A 21,898-nucleotide genomic window follows, 5' to 3' on the forward strand; every position below is an offset into this window, starting at 1 on the left:
TGGGGGGTCCTGGGGGGGGTTGGGGGTGATAGGGGGGAGTTTGGGGGGGTTCTGGGGGGGTTTAGGGGGTCCTGGGGGGGGGGTTGTGGGGTGCTGGGGGGAGTTTGGGGGGTCCGGGGGGGGTTGGGGGGTCTTGGGAGGGTCTTGGGGGGGTTTGGGGGGGTCCTGAGGGGGTTTGGGGGCTCTTGGGGGGGTTTGGGGGGTGCTGGGGGGGTCTTGGGAGGGGTTTGGGGGTGCTGGGAGGGGTTTGGGGGGGGATTTGGGGGTCTTGGGGGGTTCTGGGAGGGGTTTGGGGGGAGTTTCGAGAGGGTGGGGGGGCTTTGGGGGGGCTTTGGGGGGGTTTGGGGGTCCTAAGGGGGTCCTGGGGGGGTTTAAGGGGTTTTTAGGGGGGGTCCTGGGGGGGTCCTGGGGTAGGACCGGGGGGGTTGGGGAAGGTCCAGGGGGTCCCGGGGATCACGCGGGGATTTGGGGGCGGTTTTGGGGGGTCCCGGAAGGGTTTGGGGGGGTCCCGGGGGGGTTTGGGGGATCCCGAGAAGATTTTAAGGGGTCCCGGGGGGTTTTTAGGGGGTCCCGGGGGGATTTGGGGAGTCCCGGGGGGGTCTCGAGGAGATTTTAAGGGGTCCCGGGGGGTTTTAGGGGGTCCCGGGGGTTTTTCAGGGGTCTCGAGGAGATTTTAAGGGGTCCCGGGGGGTTTTAGGGGGTCCCGGGGGTTTTTCAGGGCTCCCGAGGAGATTTTAAGGGGTCCCGGGGGGTTTTTAGGGGGTCCCGGGGGGGTTTTTTGGGGGTCCCGGGTCCGGGGGGGGTCGCGGCACCACCGGAACCGCTCGGCGGCCCCGGGGCCCCCCAAGATGGCGGGGCCGGAAGAGGCGGGGCCAGGGCCGGAAGTGGGCGTGACTAAACCCGGGAAAGGGGCGTGGCCACGCGTGGGAGGCGCGGCTATCCCGAGGGAGGGGCGTGGCCACGGCGCGAGCCACACGCGCGGCTCCCATTGGCCGGCGGGCGCGCGGGGGGCGTGGCTTGGCGGAGCGGAAGGGGCGTGGCCGCGCGGGCGGAAGCGGAAGCGGCGGGTGCGGGATGGAGGCGGCGGCGGGAGGGAGGGTGAGGCCTCCCCTGCCCCTCCCCCCCCTCCCCACCGGGACCCCTCCCCAAGTGACCCCCGGGACCCCCCCCCCCCCCGCGCCCCTCCCCCACCCCCGGGACGCCGCTGCTTCGTCAGCACCCGCGGGACCCCCCCGGGGGGGCGCTGTGGTGTCACCTCGCCCCTCCCCCACCCCGCAGTGACGCCTCCCCTCCCCCCCTCTCTGGGTGTCCCCTCCCCCCCCCCCCCCCTCGGTGTCGTCTCCTTGTGGTGGCGGTGACAGCGCGGTCCCCGGGCGGGGGGGCGGTGATGGGGACGGGGGGACAGGGACAGGGGGACACAGGGACAGGGGGACAGGGACACACGGACAGGGGGACACAGGGACAGGGGGACACAGGGACACAGGGACACAGGGACACAGGGACACAGGGACAGGGTGACAGTGACAGGGTGACAGTGACACAGGGACAGGGGGACAGGGACACACGGACACAGGGACAGTGACAGGGTGACAGTGACAGGGTGACAGTGACAGGGTGACGGACACAGGGATGGTGACAGTCCCAGGTGGCAGTGACGGGGTGGCGGTGACAGGGACAGGGACACAGGGACAGGGACGGTGACAGAGACAGGGTGACAGGGACAGGGTGACACAGGGACAATGACAGGGTGGCAGGGACACAGTGACACAGGGACAGTGACGGTGACAGGGACAGGGTGACAGGGACAGGGTGACAGTGACAGGGTGACAGTGACAGGGTGACAGTGACACAGGGATGGTGACAGTCCCAGGTGGCAGTGACGGGGTGGCGGTGACAGGGACAGGGACACAGGGACAGCGGTGACAAGGACAGGTGGCAGTGGCGGGGTGGCGGTGACACAGGGACAGGGTGACAGGGACACAGGGACGGTGACAGTGACAGTGACAGGGTGACAGAGACAGGGTGACAGTGTCACAGGGACACAAGGACAGGGTGACAGTGATGGTAACACAGAGACAGTGATGGGGTGGCAGTGACACAGTGCCGGGGACAGGGACAGGGTGACAGGGACACAGTGACACAGGGACAGGGTGACAGGGACACAGGGATGGTGACAGTGACAGGTGGCAGTGGCAGGGTGGCGGTGACAGGGACAGGGACGGGGACAGGGACGGTGACAGAGACAGGGTGACAGTGACAGGGTGACAGGGACAGGGTGACAGTGTCACAGGGACACAGTGACAGGGTGACAGTGACAGGGTGACGGACACAGGGACGGTGACAGTCCCAGGTGGCAGTGGCGGGGTGGCGGTGACAGGGACAGGGTGACAACGACACACGGACACAGGGACAGTGATGGTGACAGGGACAGGGTGACAGGGACAGGGTGGCGGTGACACCATGATGGTGACACAGGGACAGTGACAGTGACAGTGGTGACAGGGACAGGTGACAGTGATGGGCTGGCGGTGACACCATGACGGTGACGGTGACAGGGACAGGGACAGGTGGCAGTGACACCGTGACGGTGACAGGGACACAGGGACAGTGATGGGCTGGCGGTGACACCATGATGGTGACACAGGGACAGTGACGGGGTGGCGGTGACAGTGACACTGATGGGGGGACAGGGACAGAGTGGCAGTGACACAGGGACAGCGGTGACAGGGACAGGGTGGCAGTGACACCGTGACGGTGACACAGGGACAGCGGTGACACTGGTGACAGTGACACAGTGCCGGTGACACCGTGACGGGGTGGCAGCGACACCGTGCCGGTGACAGGGACAGAGGTGACAGGGACACAAGGACAGTGGTGGTGACGGTGACACAGCGATGGGGGGACAGGGACAGCGGTGACAGTGCCAGGTGGCAGTGACGGGGTGGTGGTGACACCGTGCCGGTGACAGGGACAGTGGTGACAGTGACAAGGACAGGGACAGGTGGCAGTGACACAGTGATGGGGGGACAGGGACAGGGACACAGGGACAGCGGTGACACTGGTGACAGTGACACAGTGCCGGTGACACCGTGACGGGGTGGCAGTGACACAGTGACAGCGACAGTGGTGACACTGGTGACAGTGACATGATGACAGTGACAGTGGTGGCAGTGGCGGTGGTGACACGGTGACGGTGACACGGTGACGGTGACACGGTGACACAGTGACAGTGACACAGTGACACGGTGATGGTGACACGGTGATGGTGACACGGTGACAGTGACACAGGGACACGGTGATGGTGACATGGTGACATGGTGACGGTGACAGTGGTGACACGGTGACAGTGACACAGTGACAGTGTGACAGTGGTGACAATGACTGGTGACACTGGTGACAGTGACACGGTGCCAGTGACATGGTGACGGTGACAGTGACACGGTGACAGTGACGGTGGTGACACGGTGACGGTGACACGGTGACAGTGACAGTGGTGACACAGTGACAGTGACACAGTGACACGGTGATGGTGACACGGTGATGGTGACACGGTGACAGTGACACAGGGACACGGTGATGGTGACATGGTGACATGGTGACGGTGACAGTGGTGACACGGTGACAGTGACACAGTGCCGGTGACACGGTGACAGTGACACAGTGACAGTGTGACAGTGGTGACAATGACTGGTGACATTGGTGACAGTGACACGGTGCCAGTGACATGGTGACGGTGACAGTGACACGGTGACAGTGACACGGTGACAGTGACGGTGGTGACACGGTGCCGGTGACACGGTGATGGTGACAGTGGTGACACTGGTGACAGTGACACAGTGCCGGTGACACGGTGCCGGTGACACGGTGCCGGTGACACGGTGACAGTGACACAGTGACAGTGACAGTGGTGACACGGTGACAGTGACACAGCGACGGTGACACGGTGCCGGTGTGACAGTGGGGGGGGTGCCAGTGCCCCGACAGGTGGCACGGTGCCAGCGCCGGCTGACGCTGGTGCGGTGACAGTGGGGGAGGTGCCAGTGACTTGGTGCTGGTGACAGGAACAGGTGACAGTGACAGGGCCGGGTGACGGGGAGGTGACAGTGCCCCTGCTGCTGCCCCTGACGCGCTGTCCGGCCGTGTCCGGCTGTGTCCGGCTGTGTCCGACTGTGTCCGGCTGTGTCTGACTGTGTCCGGCTGTGTCCGGCCGTGTCCGGCTGTGTCCAACTGTGTCCGGCTGTGTCTGACTGTGTCCGGCTGTGTCCGGCTGTGTCTGACTGTGTCCGACCATGTCCGACCGTGTCCGACCGTGTCTGACTGTGTCCGCCTGTCTCCTCCTGTCTCCGCTGTCTCCACCTGTCTCTGACCGTGTCCGGCTGTGTCTGACTGTGTCTGACCGTGTCCGCCTGTCTCTGACCGTGTCCGACTGTGTCCGGCTGTGTCCGACTGTGTCCGGCTGTGTCCGGCTGTGTCCGGCTGTCTCTGACCGTGTCCGGCTGTGTCCGGCTGTGTCCGGCTGTGTCCGCCTGTCTCTGACCGTGTCCGGCTGTGTCCGGCTGTGTCCGACTGTGTCCGGCCGTGTCCGGCCGTGTCCGGCTGTGTCTGACTGTGTCTGGCCATGTCTGGCCGTGTCCGACCGTGTCCGGCTGTGTCCGGCTGTGTCCGGCTGTCTCTGCCTGTCTCTGACCGTGTCCAGCTGTGTCCGGCTGTGTCCGGCTGTGTCCGGCTGTGTCCGGCTGTCTCTGACCGTGTCCGGCTGTGTCCGGCTGTGTCCGGCTGTGTCCGACCGTGTCCGGCCGTGTCCGACTGTGTCTGACTGTGTCTGGCCATGTCTGGCTGTGTCCGGCCGTGTCCAACCCTGTCCGACTGTGTCCGGCCGTGTCCGGCTGTGTCCGGCTGTGTCCGGCCGTGTCCAACCCTGTCCGACTGTGTCCGGCCGTGTCCGGCTGTGTCCGACCGTGTCCGGCCGTGTCCGGCTGTGTCCGGCTGTGTCCGGCTGTGTCCGGCCGTGTCCGGCTGTGTCCGCCTGTCTCTGACCGTGTCCGGCTGTGTCCGGCTGTGTCCGGCTGTGTCCGGCTGTCTCTGACCGTGTCCGACTGTGTCCGGCCGTGTCCGGCCGTGTCCGGCCGTGTCCGGCCGTGTCCGACTGTGTCCGGCTGTGTCCGGCTGTGTCCGGCTGTGTCCGGCTGTCTCTGACCGTGTCCGGCTGTGTCCGGCTGTGTCCGGCTGTCTCTGACCGTGTCCGGCCGTGTCCGGCCGTGTCCGACTGTGTCCGGCCGTGTCCGGCTGTCTCCGCCTGTCTCTGACCGTGTCCGGCTGTGTCCGGCTGTCTCTGACCGTGTCCGCCTGTCTCTTCCTGTGTCCGGCTGTCTCCGCCTGTCTCTGACCGTGTCCGGCCGTGTCCGGCCGTGTCCGGCTGTCTCTGACCGTGTCCGGCTGTGTCCGGCTGTGTCCGGCTGTGTCCGCCTGTCTCTGACCGTGTCCGACCGTGTCCGGCTGTGTCCGGCTGTGTCCGACCGTGTCCGGCCGTGTCCGGCTGTCTCTGACCGTGTCCGCCTGTCTCTGACCGTGTCCGGCTGTGTCCGGCCGTGTCCGGCCGTGTCCGGCTGTCTCTGACCGTGTCCGGCTGTGCCGTCCCCAGGTGCTGCTGGACCTGCCCGGGGTCTCCGTCCCCGTGTCCCTCCCCCCGCGGCTGCTGCAGGGGCGGCTGCGCGTCCTGCAGGGCGTGAGACTGGGGGGCACTGGGGGGCACTGGGAGGGACTGGGAGAGACTGGGAGGGACTGGGAAGGACTGGGGGGGCACTGGGAGAGAACTGGGAGGGACTGGGAGGGGACTGGGAGGGACTGGGAGGGACTGGGATGGGATTGAGAGGGACTGGGGGGGACTGGGAGGGAACTGGGAGGGGACTGGGAAGGATTGGGAAGGACTGGGGGGCACTGGGACGGCACTGGGAGGGAACTGGGAGGGAACTGGGAGGGACTGGGAGGGACTGGGAGGGACTGGGATGGGACTGGGGAGCACTGGGAGGGCACTGGGAGGGACTGGAGGGCACTGGGAGGGACTGGGGGGCACTGGGGGGCACTGGGAGGGACTGGGAGGGACTGGAGGGCACTGGGAGGGACTGGGAGGGACTGGAGGGCACTGGGATGGGATTGAGAGGGACTGGGAGGGACTGGGGGGCACTGGGGGGCACTGGGATGGGACTGGGAGGGACTGGGGGGCACTGGGAGGCACTGGGATGGGATTGAGAGGGACTGGGAAGGACTGGGGGGCACTGGGAGGGCACTGGGAGGGACTGGGAGGGCACTGGGAGGGACTGGGATGGGACTGGGGAGCACTGGGAGGGCACTGGGAGGGACTGGGAGGGCACTGGGAGCACTGGGAAGGGCGTGGCCATGGTAGAAGGAGCTCCACTGGTTGATACTGGTCGATACTGGTCTGTACTGGTTTTTACTGGTTTATACTGGTCCATACTGGTCTGTACTGGTTCATACTGGTTCATACTGGTCTGTACTGGTTTGAGGCAGCCGCAGGACCTGGAGCTGCAATGGGAACCCCTGGAGGGGCCGTGGGACCCCCCCGGTGACACGGTGAGACCCCCCCGGGACCCCCAAATCCCCCCAAAATCCCCCAAAATGCTCAAAAATCCCCCAAAAATCCCCCAAAAATCCCCCAAATCCCCCCAAATCCCCCAAAACCACCCCAAAAATACCCAAAATCCCCCCAAAACCCCCAAAAATCCCCTAAAATCCCCCCCAAAATCCCCCAAAATCCCCAAAAATCCCCCAAAAATCTCCCCCCCCAAATCCCCCCAAAATCCCCCAAAATTCCCCAAATCCCCCCCAAAAATTCTCCAAATCCCCCAAAATTCCCCCAAAATCCCCAAATTCGTCCCAAAAATCCCCCAAAACTGCCCCAAAACGCCCTTGGGACCCGCAAAATTCCCCAAATCCCCCAAAAGTCACCAAATCCCCCCCAAAATTCACCGAAATCCTCCCCAAGCCCCCCCGAATTCCCCAAAAATTCCCCGAATTCCCCAAAAATTCCCCAAATTCCCCAAAATCCTCCCCTCCCCCCCCGCCAAAATTCCCCCAAAAATCCCCTGGGAGCCCCAAAATTCCCCAAATCCCCCCAAAATCCTTTGGGACCCCAAAATACTTCCCAGGACCCCCCCAAAACCCCCCTGAGACCCCCAAAATGCCCCAAAACCCCCCCAAAAATCCCTTGGGACCCCCAAAACCCCCCAAGACCCCCCAAAATTCCCGAAATTCCTCCCAAATTCCCCAAAAATCCCCACACAACCCCCCCAGGACCCCCCCAAATCCCCCCAAATTCCCCCTAAAATCCCCTGGGGGCCCCAAAATTCCCCAAATTCCCCCCAAAATTCCCCAAAAGCCCCCAAGCCCCCCAAAAATTCTCCAAATCCCCTCCCCCAAACCCCCCTGGGACCCCCCAAATCCCCCCAAAATTCCCAAATCCCCTCAAAAATCTCAAAATCCCCCCAAAAGCCCCCCGGGACCCCCAAATTCCCCCCCAAAATCACTGAATCCCCCCCAAAAAACCACTTTGGACCCCCCAAAATCCCCCAAATCCCCCCAATTTCCCCTCCCCCCACCCCAAAACCCCCCCAGGACCCCCCCAAATCCCCCCAAAAATCCCAAAATCACCCCCAAACCCCTCCGAGACCCCCCAAATCTTCCCCAAAATCCCCCAAATCCCCCCCAAAATCCCAAAATTTCCCCCCAAACCCCCCGGGACCCCCCCAAATCCCCCCAAATTCCCCAAATCCCCCCAAAATCCCCCAAATCCCCCCAATTTCCCCTCCCCCCACCCCAAAACCCCCCCAGGACCCCCCAAATCCCCCCCAAAATCCTAAAATTTCCCCCCAAAACCCCCCGGGACTCCCCCAAATTCCCAAAATCCCCCCAAAATCCCCCAAATCCCCCAAATCGCCCCAATTTCCTCTCTCCCCACCCCAAAATCCCCCCGGGACCCCCCAAATCTTCCCCAAATCCCCCCCAAAAGCCCCCCAGGGTCCCTCTAAAATTCCCCAAATCCTCTCAAAAATCCCAAAATTTCCCCCAAAAAGCGCCCCGGGACCCCCAACCCCCCCCTCAAAATCACTGAATCCCCCCCAAAAAACCACCTTGGACCCCCCCAAATCCCCCAAAATCCCCCAAATCCCCCCAATTTCCCCTCCCCCCACCCCAAAACCCCCCCAGGACCCCCCCAAATCCCCCCAAAAATCCCAAAATCACCCCCAAACCCCTCCGAGACCCCCCAAATCTTCCCCAAAATCCCCCAAATCCCCCCCAAAATCCCAAAATTTCCCCCCAAACCCCCCTGGGACCCCCCCAAATCTTCCCCAAATTCCCCAAATCCCCCCAAAATCCCCCAAATCCCCCCAATTTCCCCTCCCCCCACCCCAAAACCCCCCCAGGACCCCCCAAATCCCCCCAAAAATCCCCCCCAAACCCCTCCGAGACCCCCCAAATCTTCCCCAAAATCCCCCAAATCCCCCCCCAAAATCCCAACATTTCCCCCCAAACCCCCCTGGGACCCCCCCAAATCTTCGCCAAATCCCCCCAAATCCCCCCAAAATTCCCCAAATCCCCCCAAAACCCCCCAGGGCCCCCCCCCGGCCGAGGAGCCCCCAGACCCCGGCTACGAACCCGACTGGGCCGTGCTGAGCCCCCCCCGCGCCCCCCCGGAGCCCGGTACCGAATTTGGGGGGATTTGGGGGATTTTGGGGAGATTTTTGGGAATTTGAGGGGATTTTGGGGGGGATTTGGGGAGGATTTGGGGAATTTTTGGGGGATTTGGGGGCGATTTTGGGGGATTTGGGGGCGATTTTGGGAGGATTTTGGGGGGATTTGGGGGGATTTTGGGGGGATTCTGGGGAATTTTGGGAGGATTTTGGGGGGATTTGGGGGGATTTTGGGGGGATTTGGGGGGATTTTGGGAGGATTTTGGGGGGATTTTAGGAGGATTTGGGGGCGATTTTTGGGGGATTTTGGGGGATTTTTGGGGGGATTTGGGGGGGATTTTGGGGCGATTTTTGGGGGATTTTGGGGGATTTTTGGGGGGATTTGGGATTTTGGGGGGATTTTGGGGGGATTTGGGGAATTTTGGGGGGAATTTGGGGGAATTTTTGGGTAATTTCGGGCTTTTTTGGTGTTCCTGTGCAGTTCAGAGCAGGATTTTGGGCTCATTTTGGCCTCATTTTGGGCTCATTTTGGGCTCATTTTGGGCTCATTTTGCCCTCATTTTGGGCTCATTTTGGGCTCATTTTGCCCTCATTTTGCCCTCATTTTGGGCTCATTTTGCCCTCATTTTGGGCTCATTTTGGGCTCATTTTGGCTCATTTTGCCCTCATTTTGGGCTCATTTTGGGCTCATTTTGCCCTCATTTTGCCCTCATTTTGCCCTCATTTTACCCTCATTTTGCCCTCATTTTCAGCCAATTCCAGCCCCATTTCGGCCTCATTTTGAGCCCATTCCTGCCCTTTTTTTTGGCCTTCACTCGTCCCCTTCCCCTTTAGGTTGGGCCGGGGGCTTCCGGCTGCTCCTGGGGGAGCTGCGGGGGCTCCGCCGGGGCCCCCCCGGCCTCCGCCGCCCCTTCCTGGTGCTGCTGCCGCGGGGGGGGCCCTGCCCGCCCCCCCTGCACCTCCCCCGGGGGGCGCAGCGCCGCCTCCTGCGCCTCTTGGGGTCCCGCCTGCGCCCGTGAGTGCGGCCCCAAAACCCCTCGGGGACCCCCCCTCAAAATCCTCCGGGACCCCTCCCCAAAATCCTCAGGATCCCCTGGAAAAATCCCGCTTAAAACAGCCCAAAAACTCCCCGAAAATGACCCAAAGACTCCTCTAAAACAACCCAAAAACTCCCCGAAAATGACCCAAAATCCCCCCTAAAACAACCCAAAATCCCCCCCTAAAACAACCCCAAAAACTCCCCGAAAATGACCCAAAAACTCCCCGAAAATGACCCAAAGACTCCTCTAAAACAACCCAAAAACTCCCCTAAAATGACCGAAAATTCTCCCGAAAATGACCCAAAAACTCCCCGAAAATGACCCAAAATTCTCCCGAAAATGACCCAAAAACTCCCCGAAAATGACCCAAAATACCCCGAAAATGACCCAAAATCCTCCCTAAAACAACCCAAAAACTCCCCGAAAATGACCCAAAATCCCCCCCTAAAACAACCCAAAAACTCCTCTAAAACAACCCAAAAGCTCCCCGAAAATGACCCAAAATCCTCCCTAAAACAACCCAAGAACTCCCCGAAAATGACCCAAAATCCCCCCCTAAAACAACCCAAAAACTCCTCTAAAACAACCCAAAAACTCCCCGAAAATGACCCAAAATCCACCCCTAAAACAACCCAAAAACTCCCCGAAAATGACCCAAAATCCTCCCTAAAACAACCCAAAAACTCCCCTAAAATGACCCAAAATGCCCCCTAAAACAACCCAAAAACTCCCCTAAAATGACCCAAAATCCCCCCTAAAACAACCCAAAAACTCCCCGAAAATGACCCAAAAACTCCCCTAAAATGACCCAAAAATCCCCCCCTAAAACGACCCAAAAACTCCCCGAAAATGACCCAAAAATCCCCCCCTAAAACAACCCAAAATCCCCCCCCGGGACCCCCTAAACGCCCCCCCCCAAAACCCCTCGGGGACCCCCCTTAAAATCCTCCGGGACCCCTCCCCAAAATCCTCAGGATCCCCTGGAAAAATCCCGCCTGAAACAGCCCAAAAAGTCCCCGAAAATGACCCAAAATTCTCCGGAAAATGACCCAAAAACTCCCCTAAAATAACCCAAAATACCCCTAAAATGACCCAAAATCCCGCCTAAAACAACCCAAAGACTCCTCTAAAACAACCCAAAAAGTCCCCGAAAATGACCCAAAATTCTCCCGAAAATGACCCAAAAACTCCCCTAAAATGACCCAAAATACCCCTAAAATGACCCAAAACCTCACCTAAAACAACCCAAAAACTCCTCTAAAAGAACCCAAAAACTCCCCGAAAATGACCCAAAATTCTCCCGAAAATGACCCAAAAACTCCCCGAAAATGACCCAAAAACTCCCCGAAAATGACCCAAAAACTCCCCGAAAATGACCCAAAATCCCCCCCTAAAACAACCAAAAACTCCCCGAAAATGACCCAAAAACTCCTCGAAAATGACCCAAAAGTCTCCCGAAAATGACCCAAAATCCCCCCCTAAAACAACCCAAAAACTCCCCGAAAATGACCCAAAAACTCCTCGAAAATGACCCAAAAACTCCCCTAAAACAACCCAAAAACTCCCCGAAAATGACCCAAAATGCCCCCTAAAACAACCCAAAAACTCCTCTAAAACACCCCAAAAACTCCCCGAAAATGACCCAAAATCCCCCCTAAAACAACCCAAAAACTCCCCGAAAATGACCCAAAATGCCCCCTAAAACAACCCAAAAACTCCTCTAAAACACCCCAAAAACTCCCCGAAAATGACCCAAAATCCCCCCTAAAACAACCCAAAAACTCCCCGAAAATGACCCAAAAATCCCCTAAAACAACCCAAAAACTCCCCGAAAATGACCCAAAAACTCCCCTAAAATGACCCAAAATCTCCCCTTAACACAACCTAAAAACTCCCCTAAAACAACCCAAAAACTCCCCGAAAATGACCCAAAATCCTCCCTAAAACAACCCAAAATCCTCCCTAAAATGACCCAAAATCCCCCTAAAACAACCCAAAAACTCCCCTAAAACAACCCAAAAACTCCCCGAAAATGGCCCAAAACCTCCCCGAAAATGACCCAAAATCCCCCTAAAACGACCCAAAAACTCCCCGAAAATGACCCAAAATCCTCCCTAAAATGACCCAAATCCGCCCCTCCCCCCCGAGACCCCTCCCCAAATTCCTGAGACCCCTCCCCAAATCCGCCCCTCCCCCCAGGTGCCCCAGGGACCCCTCCCCAAATTCCTGAGACCCCTCCCCAAATCCGCCCCCCCCAGGTGCCCCAGGGACCCCTCCCCAAATTCCTGAGACCCCTCCCCAAATCCGCCCCCCCCAGGTGCCCCAGGGACCCCTCCCCAAATTCCTGAGACCCCTCCCCAAATCCGCCCCCCCCCCCAGGTGCCCCAGGGACCCCTCCCCAAATTCCTGAGACCCCTCCCCAAATCCGCCCCCCCAGGTGCCCCAGGGACCCCCGGCTGTTGCTGTTGGCGACCCCCGAGGACCCCCCCGAGCCCCCTCCCCCACCCGGGCTCGTCACCGTGAGCGACCCCCGGATTTGGGGGGGTTTGGGTCCTTTTTGGGGGGGTCTCGGGGGGGTCCCAGGGGGGGTTGGGTCCTTTTGGGGGGGGGTCCCTGTGGGGTTTGGGGGGGTCCTGGGGGGTTTGGGTCCTTTTTGGGGGGGGTCCCTGGGGGGGGTCGGGTCCGTTTTGGGGGGGGTCCCGGGGGGGTTTGGGGGGTCCCAGGGGGGGTTGGGTCCTTTTTGGGGGGGGTCCCGGGGGGTTTGGGTCCCTTTTGGGGGGTCCCAGGGGGGGTTGGGTCCCTTTTTGGGGGGTCCCGGGGGATTTTGGGTCCCTTTTGGGGGGTCCCAGGGGGGGTTTTGGGTTGGGGGGGTCACTTGGGGGGTCCCGGGGGGGGTTGGGTCCCTTTTGGGGGGTCCCGGGGGGGTTGGGTCCCTTTTGGGGGGGGGTCCAGGGGGGGTTTGGGGGATCTCAGGGGGGGTTGGATCCCTTTGGGGGGTCCCGGGGGGGGTTGGGTCCTTTTGGGGGGGGTCCCGGGGGGGTTTGGGGGGTCCTGGGGGGTTTGGGTCCCTTTTGGGGGGTCCCGGGGGGGGTTGGGTCCCTTTTGGGGGGGTCCCGGGGGGGGTTGGGTCCCTTTTGGGGGGTCCCAGGGGGGGTTGAGTCCCGTTGGGGGGGGGGTCCCTGTGGGGTTTGGGTCCTTTTTGGGGGGGTCCCAGGGGGGGTTGGATCCCTTTGGGGGGTCCCGGGGGTTTTGGGTCCCTTTTGGGGGGGGGTCCCGGGGGGGGTTTGGGTCACCGGGAGCGACCCCCGGATTTGGGGGGGCTCAGGGGGGTCCCGGGGGTCACTTCTGGGGGGTCCTGGGGTCACTCTGGGGGGGTCCCGGGGGGATTTTGGGTTGGAGGGGGTCCTTTTTGGGGGGGGGTCCCTGTGGGGTTGGGTCCCTTTTGGGGGGTCCCGGGGGGGTTTTGGGTTGGGGGGGTCACTTGGGGGGTCCCGGAGGGGGCTCGGGTCCCTTTTTGGGGGGTCCCGGGGGGGTTGGGTCCCTTTTGGGGGGGGGGTCCCGGGGGGATTTTGGGGGGTCCCGGAGGGGTTGGGTCACTCTGGGGGGGATCCCGGGGTCATTTTTGGGGGGATCCCGGGGGGATTTTGGGTTGGGGGCGCTCCCGGGGGGGGTTGGGTCACTCTGGGGGGGTCCTGGGGGGTTTTGGGGGGTCCCAGGGGGGGTTGGGTCCCTTTTGGGGAGTCCCTGGGGGGGGTCGGGTCCGTTTGGGGGGGTCACGGGGGGCTTGGGTCCCTTTTGGGGGGGTCCTGGAGGGTCCCAGGGGGGGTTGGGTCCTTTTGGGGGGGGTCCCTGGGGGGGGTCGGGTCCGTTTTTGGGGGGGTCCCGGGGGGATTTTGGGTTGGGGGCGCTCGCGGGGGGAGTTGGGTCACTCTGGGGGGGTCCTGGGGGGTTTTGGGGGGTCCCTCGGGGGGGGGTTGGGTCCCTTTTGGGGGGGTTCCCTGGGGGGGGTCGGGTCCGTTTTGGGGGGGTTCCCGGGGGGATTTTGGGTTGGGGGCGCTCCCGGGGGGGGTTGGATCCCTTTGGGGGGTCCCGGGGGGGTTTGGGTCCTTTTGGGGGGTCCTGGGGGGGGTTGGGTCCTTTTGGGGGGTCCCGGGGGGGTTTGGGTCCCTTTTGGGGGGTCCTGGGGGGGGTTGGGTCCTTTTGGGGGGGGGTCCCGGGGGCTTTGCGGGGTCCCGGGGGGGTTGGGTCCCTTTGGGGGGTCCCTGTGGGGTTTGGGTCCTTTTTGGGGGGGTCCCAGGGGGGGTTGGGTCCCTTTGGGGGGTCCCGGGGGTTTTGGGTCCCTTTTGGGGGGGTCCCGGGGGGGGGTTGGGTCACCGGGAGCGACCCCCGGATTTGGGGGGGCTCAGGGGGGTCCTGGGGGTCACTTCTGGGGGGTCCTGGGGTCACTCTGGGGGGGTCCCGGGGGGGTTTTGGGTTGGAGGGGGTCCTTTTTGGGGGGGGGTCCCTGTGGGGTTGGGTCCCTTTTGGGGGGTCCCGGGGGGGTTTTGGGTTGGGGGGGTCACTTGGGGGGTCCCGGAGGGGGCTCGGGTCCCTTTTTGGGGGGTCCCGGGGGGTTGGGTCCCTTTTGGGGGGGGGTCCCGGGGGGATCGGGTCCCTTTGGGGGGGTCCTGGGGGGCTTTTGGGGGGTCCCGGAGGGGTTGGGTCACTCTGGGGGGGATCCCGGGGTCATTTTTGGGGGGATCCCGGGGGGATTTTGGGTTGGGGGCGCTCGCGGGGGGGGTTGGGTCACTCTGGGGGGGTCCTGGGGGGTTTTGGGGGGTCCCAGGGGGGGTTGGGTCCTTTTGGGGGGGGGTCCTTGTGGGGTTTGGGGGGGTCCTGGGGGGTTTGGGTCCTTTTTGGGGGGGGTCCCTGGGGGGGGTCGGGTCCGTTTTGGGGGGGGTCCCGGGGGGGTTTGGGGGGTCCCAGGGGGGGTTGGGTCCCTTTTGGGGGGTCCCTGTGGGGTTGGATCCCTTTGGGGGGTCCCGGGGGGCTTTTGGGGGGTCCCGGAGGGGTTGGGTCACTCTGGGGGGGATCCCGGGGTCATTTTTGGGGGGGTCCCGGGGGGATTTTGGGTTGGGGGCGCTCCCGGGGGGGGGGTTGGGTCACTCTGGGGGGGTCCTGGGGGGTTTTGGGGGGTCCCTGGGGGGGGGTCGGGTCCGTTTGGGGGGGTCCCGGGGGGCTTGGGTCCCTTTTGGGGGGTCCCGGGGGGTTTGGGGGGTCCCGGGGGGTTTGGGTCCCTTTTGGGGGGTCCCGGGGGCTTTTCGGGGTCCCGGGGGGCTTGGGTCCTTTTTGGGGGGTCCCGGGGGGGTTTGGGTCCCTTTTTGGGGGGTCCCTGACCCCCCCTTGCCCCTCCCCCCCAGCGGCTCCTGCAGGGTCCCTACGCCGCCACCCTGGGGGGGCTCAGCCGCCTTTTGGGGGGGCCCCGCGGGACCCCCGGGCGGGGGGAGCCGGACCCCGACCCCGAACCCCCCTTCGAGGTCATCGCCTGCGTGAGTGGGGGGATTTTGGGGGATTTTGGGGGGATTTTGGGAGGAATTTGGGGGGATTTTGGGGGGTTTTGGGGGGTTCTGGGTGGATCTGGGGGGGTTTTGGGGGGATTTTGGGGGGCTCAGGGGGGTTTTGGGGGGAATTTGGGGGGGGTTTGGGGGGGTTCTGGGTGGATTTGGGGGGTTTGGGGTGGATCTGGGGGGGTTTTGGGTGGATTTTGGGGGGGATCTGGGGGGGTTTTGGGTGGATTTGGGGGGGATTTTGGGGGGCTCAGGGGGTTTTTGGGGGGAAATTGGGGGGATTTTGGGTGGGTTTTGGATGGGTTTGGGGAGGATTTTGGGGGATTTGGGGGGCGTTTTGGGGGATTTTGGGCAATCTTGGGGGATTTTGGGGGGTTTGGGGTTGGTTTGAGGGGTTTGGGGGGGGCTGGGGTGGATTTGGGGGGGGGTTGGGGGGATTTTGGGGGGCTCCAGGGGTTTTTGGGGGGATTTCAGGGATTTTGGGTGGGATTTGGTGGATTTTGGGTTTGGGGGCCTTGGGGGGTTTTTGGGGGGTTCTGGGGGGATTTTGGGGGGAAATTGGGGGGGATTGGGGGATTTTGGGTGGGTTTGGGGGGACTTTGGGGGGCTTGGGGGGGTTGGGGGAATTTTGAGGTGTTTGGAGGGGATTTTGGGGGAGTTTTGGGGGACTTTGGGGGGTTTTGGGGGATTTTGGGGAGCTTTGGGGAGGATTTTGGGGGATTTTGGGGGGGGTTGGGTGGATTTTGGGGAGGATTTTGGGGGGCTCGGGGGGTTTTGGGGGGATTTGAGCACTTTTGGGGGGGGGTTGGGGGATTTTGGGGACATTTGGTGGATTTTGGGGGGGATCGGGGGGTTTTGGGGGATTTGGGGGGATTTGGGGTGGGTTTGGGTGGATTTTTGGGAAATTTTGGGGGGCTCGGGAGGGTTCTGGGGGGCGTTGGGAGAGTTTTGGGGGATTTTGGGAGTTTTTGGGGGCGTTTTGGGGGATTTTGGGCAGTTTTGGGGGATTTTGAGGGGTTTGGGGGGGTTTAGGGGGAAAATTGGGGGGGCTCGGGGGGATTTGGGAGGATTTTGAGGGGTTTGGGGTGGATTTTGAGGGACTTTGGGGGGTTAGGGGGACCTGGGGGGGTTTTGGGGGGAAATTGGGGGGATTTTGGGGGAATTCGGGGGATTTTGGGTGGGGTTTGGGGGCGATCTGGGGGGGATTTGGGGGATTTTGGGGGGGTTTTGGGGAATTTTAAGGCGTTTTAGGGGATTTTGGGAGGCTTGGGGGGATTTGGGGGCAGTTTGGGGGGGGAAATTTGGGGGGGTTGGGCGATTTTTGGGGACTCGAGGGTTTGGGGGGGATTTTGGGGGGTTTGGGGTCACTTTGGGGTCATTTTGGGGTCAGTTTTGGGGTCACTCTGGGGTCACTTTGGGCTCCGGGATCATTTTGGGGTGGGTTGGGGTCACTTCGGGGTCACTCTGGGGTCACTTCGGGGTCATTTCAGGGTCACCTCGAGGCATTTTTGGCCCTTTTCGGGGCTTCCTGAGGCGTTTTTTGGGCCACCTTGAATTGGGTGGGCGTGGCCCCAGGTGGGCGTGGCCCCCAGGTGGGCGTGGCTTTAACTCGCCCCTCCCCCCCTCCCCAGGTGTCCCTGGGGCCCCGCCCCTCCCCCCCCCGGGGGCCACCAGTGGCCAGCGCTGAGTGGGGGCGGGGCCACGACGCCGAGGGGCGGAGCCTGGACCCGGAAGTGCTGAGGGGGCGGATCTTCCGCGGGGTGAGGGGCGGGGCCTGGGGTGGGCGGGGCCTGGGGTGGGCGGGGCCATCGGGTTCATAATGAGGTGTGGGCGTGGCCATGGGGTGGGCGGGGCTATTGGGGTTGATAATGAGGTGTGGGCGTGGCCACAATGGTTGATAAGGAGGTGTGGTGGGCGTGGCTTAGAAGTGGGTGGGGCCTGTGGTGGGCGGGGCTGTGGGGTTGATAATGAGATGTGGGCTTGGCCATTAGGGTTTGATAAGGGGGTGGGCGTGGCCATAAGGGTGGGCGGGGCTATTGGGGTTGATAACGAGCTGTGGGCGTGGCCTCGGGGTGGGCGGGGCCATCGGGGTTGATAACGAGCTGTGGGCGTGGCTTTGGGTGGTGATAACGCACTGTGGGCGTGGTTTAGGGCGGTGGGCGTGGCCTTGACCGATAAGGGTGTGGTGGGCGTGGCTTTGCTGGCTGATACCGTGCGGTGGGCGTGGTTTAGGGTGGTGGGCGTGGCCACGAGTGTTTAATAAGGGCGGGGTGGGCGTGACCAGGAGGGTTTGATAAGGGCGTGGCCATGGGGTGGGCGTGGCTTTGGGTGCTGATAACACGCTGTGGGCGTGGTTTGGGGCGGTGGGCGTGGCCTTGACTGATAAGGGCATGGTGGGCGTGGCCACGGGGTGGGCGTGGCTTTGGGTGCTGATAATGCACTGTGGGCGTGGTTGGGGCGGTGGGCGTGGCCACGAGGGTTTGATAAGAGCATGGTGGGCGTGGCCAGGGGTTTGGGCGTGGCATAGGGTGATGATAACGTGCGGTGGGCGTGGCCATGTCTGATAAGGGCATGGTGGGCGTGGCCACGGGGTGGGCGTGGCTTAGGGTGCTGATAACGCGCAGTGGGCGTGGTTTGGGGCGGTGGGCGTGGCCATTACTGATCCGGGCGTGGTGGGCGTGGCCACGGGGTGGGTGTGGCTTAGGGTGCTGATAACGGGTGGTGGGCGTGGTTTGGGGCGGTGGGCGTGGCCATGACTGATACGGGCGTGGTGGGCGTGGCCACGGGGTGGGCGTGGTTTTGGGTGCTGATAACGGGTGGTGGGCGTGGTTTGGGGCGGTGGGCGCGGCCACGAGGGTTTGATAAGAGCATGGTGGGCGTGGCCACGGGGTGGGCGTGGTTTAGGTGCCGATAACGCACAGTGGGCGTGGTTTGGGGCGGTGGGCGTGGCCTCAGCTGTCTAACCACACGGGGGCGTGGCCGAGGGGGCGTGGCCTGACGCGGCCCCGCCCCCAGGGGCTGAGCCCCGAGGTTCGGGCCCAGGGCTGGCGCTGCCTCCTGGGGCTGCAGCGCTGGGGGGACCCCGAGAGCCCCCCGGGCACCGAGCGGGCACGCAGGTCAGCACGGGGGTGCCAGGGGGCAAATTTGGGGTGCCAGGGGGCAAATTTGGGGTGCCAGGGGTGGTTTGGGGGTGCCAGGGGGGGTTTGGGGGTGGTTTGGGGGTGCCAGGGGTGGTTTGGGGGTGCCAGGGGAGGGTTTGGGGGTGGTTTGGGGGTGCCAGGGGTGGTTTGGGGGTGCCTGGGGAGGTTTTGGGGTGCCAGGGGTGATTTTGGGGTCACTTTTGGGGTGCCAGGGGAGGGTTTGGGGGTGGTTTTGGGGGTGCCGGGGGGAATTTCGGGGTGCCAGGGGGGGTTTTGGGATGCCAGGGGAGGTTTTGGGATGCCAGGGGAGAGTCTGGGGGTGGTTTTCGGGTGTCAGGGGGGGATTTTGGGGTGCCAGGGGTGGTTTTGGGGGTGGTTTTGGGGTGCCAGGGGGGATTTTGGGGTGCCAGGGGCGGTTTTGGGGTGCCAGGGGTGGTTTTGGGGGTGGTTTTGGGGTGCCAGGGGTGGTTTTGGGGGTGGTTTTGGGGTGCCAGGGGTGGTTTGGGGGTGCCAGGGGGTGGTTTTGGAGTGCCAGGGGTGATTTTGGGGGTGGTTTTGGGGTGCCAGGGGGGATTTTGGGGTGCCAGGGGCGGTTTTGGGGTGCCGGGGGGGGATTTTAGGGTGCCAGGGGGGAAACTTGGGGTGGCAGGGCGGGTTTGGGGTGCCAGGGGTGATATTGGGGGTGGTTTGGGGGTGCCAGGGGTGGTTTTGGGGTCACTTTTGGGGTGCCAGGGGAGGGTTTGGGGGTGGTTTTGGGGTGCCAGGGGGGGTTTTGGGGTCACTTTTGGGGTGCCAGGGGTGATATCGGGGGTGGTTTTGGGGTGCCAGGGTTGATTTTGGGGCACCAGGGGTGGTTTTGGGGTGCCAGGGGTGGTTTTGGGGTGGTTTTGGGGTGCTGGGGTGGTTTTGGGGGTGGTTTGGAGGTGCCAGGGGCAGTTTTGGGGTGCCAGGGGTGATTTTGGGGCACCAGGGGTGCTTTTGGGGTGCTTTTGGGTACTTTTGGGTACTTTTGGGGTAGTTTTGGGTACTTTTGGGACACTTTTGGGGTGTGCAGGGACGATTATTTCCGGATGAAGCTCCAGTGGCGCTCGCTGAGCCCGGGGCAGCTGCGGAGGAACAGCGCCCTGAGGGGGTACCAGGAACAGCTGGGTGAGAGCCCAAAGTGACCCCAAAAATGACCCCTGAGTGACCCCAAAGTGACCCCTGAGGGGGTACCAGGAACGGCTGGGTGAGAGCCCAAAGTGACCCCAAACTGACCCCTGAGTGACCCCAAAGTGACCCCTGAGGGGGTACCAGGAACAGCTGGGTGGGACCCCAAAAGTGACCCCAAAAATGACCCCTGAGTGACCCCTGAGGGGGTACCGGGAACGGCTGGGTGAGAGCCCAAAGTGACCCCAAAAATGACCCCTGAGTGACCCCAAAGTGACCCCTGAGGGGGTACCAGAAACAGCTGGGTGGGACCCCAAAAGTGACCCCAAAAATGACCCCTGAGTGACCCCTGAGGGGGTACCGGGAACGGCTCGGTGAGACCCCAAAGTGGCCCCAAAAATGACCCAAATCTGACCCCAAAGTGACCCAAAAACTGACCCCTGAGTGACCCCAAACTGACCCCAAAACTGACCCCAAACTGACCCCAAAGTGACCCCAAAGTGACTCCTGAGGGGGTACCGGGAACGGCTGGGTGAGAGCCCAAAGTGACCCCAAAAATGACCCCTGAGTGACCTTAAAATGACCCAAAAACTGACCCCAAAGTGACCCTAAAACTGACCCGAGTGACCCCAAACTGACCCAAAAACTGACCCCAAAGTGACCCTAAAATGACCCCAAAACTGACCCCAAAGTGACCCTAAACTGATCCCTGATTGACCCTAAACTGACCCCAGAATGACCTTAAATGACCCCAAAACTGACCTCAAACTGACCCCAAAGTGACCCCTGAGGGGGTACCAGGAATGGCTGGGTGAGAGCCCAAAGTGACCCCAAAGTGGCCCCTAAAATGACCCCAAAACTGACCCCAAACTGACCCCAAAACTGACCCCAAACTGACCCTAAAACTGACCCCAAAAGTGACCCCAAAGTGACCCCTGAGGGGGTACCGGGAACGGCTGGGTGAGAGCCCGAAGTGACCCCAAAATTGACCCCTGAGTGACCCTAAAATGACCCCAAAACTGACCCTAAAACTGACCCCAAAGTGACCCTAAAATGACCCCAAAACTGACCCCAAACTGACCCCAAAGTGACCCCTGAGGGGGTACCGGGAACGGCTGGGTGAGAGCCCAAAAGTGACCCCAAAAATGACCCCTGAGTGACCCTAAAATGACCCAAAAACTGACCCCAAAGTGACCCCAAAGTGACCCTAAAATGACCCCAAAACTGACCCCAAAGTGACCCTAAACTGACCCCAAAGTGACCCCAAAAATGACCCCTGAGTGACCCTAAAATGACCCAAAAACTGACCCCAAAGTGACCCCAAAGTGACCCTAAAATGACCCCAAAACTGACCCCAAAGTGACCCTAAACTGACCCCAAAGTGACCCTAAAATGACCCCAAAACTGACCCCAAAGTGACCCTAAAACTGACCCCAAAGTGACCCTAAAATGACCCCAAAACTGACCCCAAACTGACCCCAAACTGACCCCTGAGGGGGTACCGGGAACGGCTCGGTGAGAGCCCGAAGTGACCCCAAAATTGACCCCTGAGTGACCCTAAAATGACCCAAAAACTGACCCCAAAGTGACCCTAAAACTGACCCGAGTGACCCCAAACTGACCCAAAAACTGACCCCAAAGTGACCCTAAAACTGACCTGAGTGACCCCAAACTGACCCCAAAGTGACCCTAAAATGACCCAAAAAATGACCCCAAACTGACCCAAAAAATGACCCCAAAGTGACCTTAAATGACCCAAAACCTGACCTCAAACTGACCCCAAAGTGACCCTAAAATGACCCCAAAACTGACCCCAAAGTGACCCCTGAGGGGGTACCAGGAATGGCTGGGTGAGAGCCCAAAGTGACCCCAAAGTGACCCCAAAACTGACCCCAAACTGACCCCCAACTGACCCCAAAACTGACCCCAAACTGACCCCCAACTGACCCCAAAACTGACCCCAAACTGACCCTAAAACTGACCTCAAAGTGACCCTAAAATGACCCAAAAACTGATCCCAAAATGACCCGAGTGACCCCAAACTGACCCAAAACCTGGCCCCAAAGCGACCCCAAAGTGACCCTAAAACTCACCCGAGTGACCCCAAACTGACCCCAAAGTGACCCTAAAATGACCCAAAAAATGACCCCAAAGTGACCCCTGAGGGGGTACCGGGAACGGCTGGGTGAGAGCCCAAAGTGACCCCAAACTGACCCCAAACTGACCCCAAACTGACCCCAGAGTGACCCCAAAGTGACCCCAAATGTCCCCAAACTGACCCCAAACTGATCCGAAATTCCCCCAAATGTCCCCAA

The 21,898-nt window shown here is 61.8% G+C and overlaps 1 protein-coding gene across 6 annotated transcripts in view; it reads left to right on the forward strand.

Moving 5' to 3' along the window:
• Window positions 1–1,046: 1,046 nt before the first annotated feature.
• Window positions 1,047–21,898, forward strand: part of LOC309583924 (TBC1 domain family member 17-like) — a 43,879-nt gene continuing 23,027 nt past the window's right edge. For 5 of the 6 annotated variants that reach the window (XM_082299799.1, XM_082299801.1, XM_082299802.1 and 2 more), the window contains exons 1-8: window positions 6,383–6,591; window positions 8,631–8,718; window positions 9,543–9,723; window positions 12,186–12,267; window positions 15,148–15,276; window positions 16,926–17,054; window positions 18,310–18,410; window positions 19,489–19,583. In XM_082299799.1, coding sequence (XP_082155925.1) covers window positions 6,397–6,591; window positions 8,631–8,718; window positions 9,543–9,723; window positions 12,186–12,267; window positions 15,148–15,276; window positions 16,926–17,054; window positions 18,310–18,410; window positions 19,489–19,583 — 1,000 coding nt within the window. In that variant the 5' untranslated portion in view covers window positions 6,383–6,396. Of the gene's footprint in view, window positions 1,099–5,641; window positions 5,726–6,382; window positions 6,592–8,630; window positions 8,719–9,542; window positions 9,724–12,185; window positions 12,268–15,147; window positions 15,277–16,925; window positions 17,055–18,309; window positions 18,411–19,488; window positions 19,584–21,898 lie in introns of those variants that run through there. The other variant, XM_082299800.1, reaches the window with a different exon arrangement.

The sequence above is a fragment of the Coloeus monedula genome (assembly GCF_965178545.1).
Source record: "Coloeus monedula genome assembly, chromosome: 34".
Classification (NCBI taxonomy): domain Eukaryota; kingdom Metazoa; phylum Chordata; class Aves; order Passeriformes; family Corvidae; genus Coloeus; species Coloeus monedula.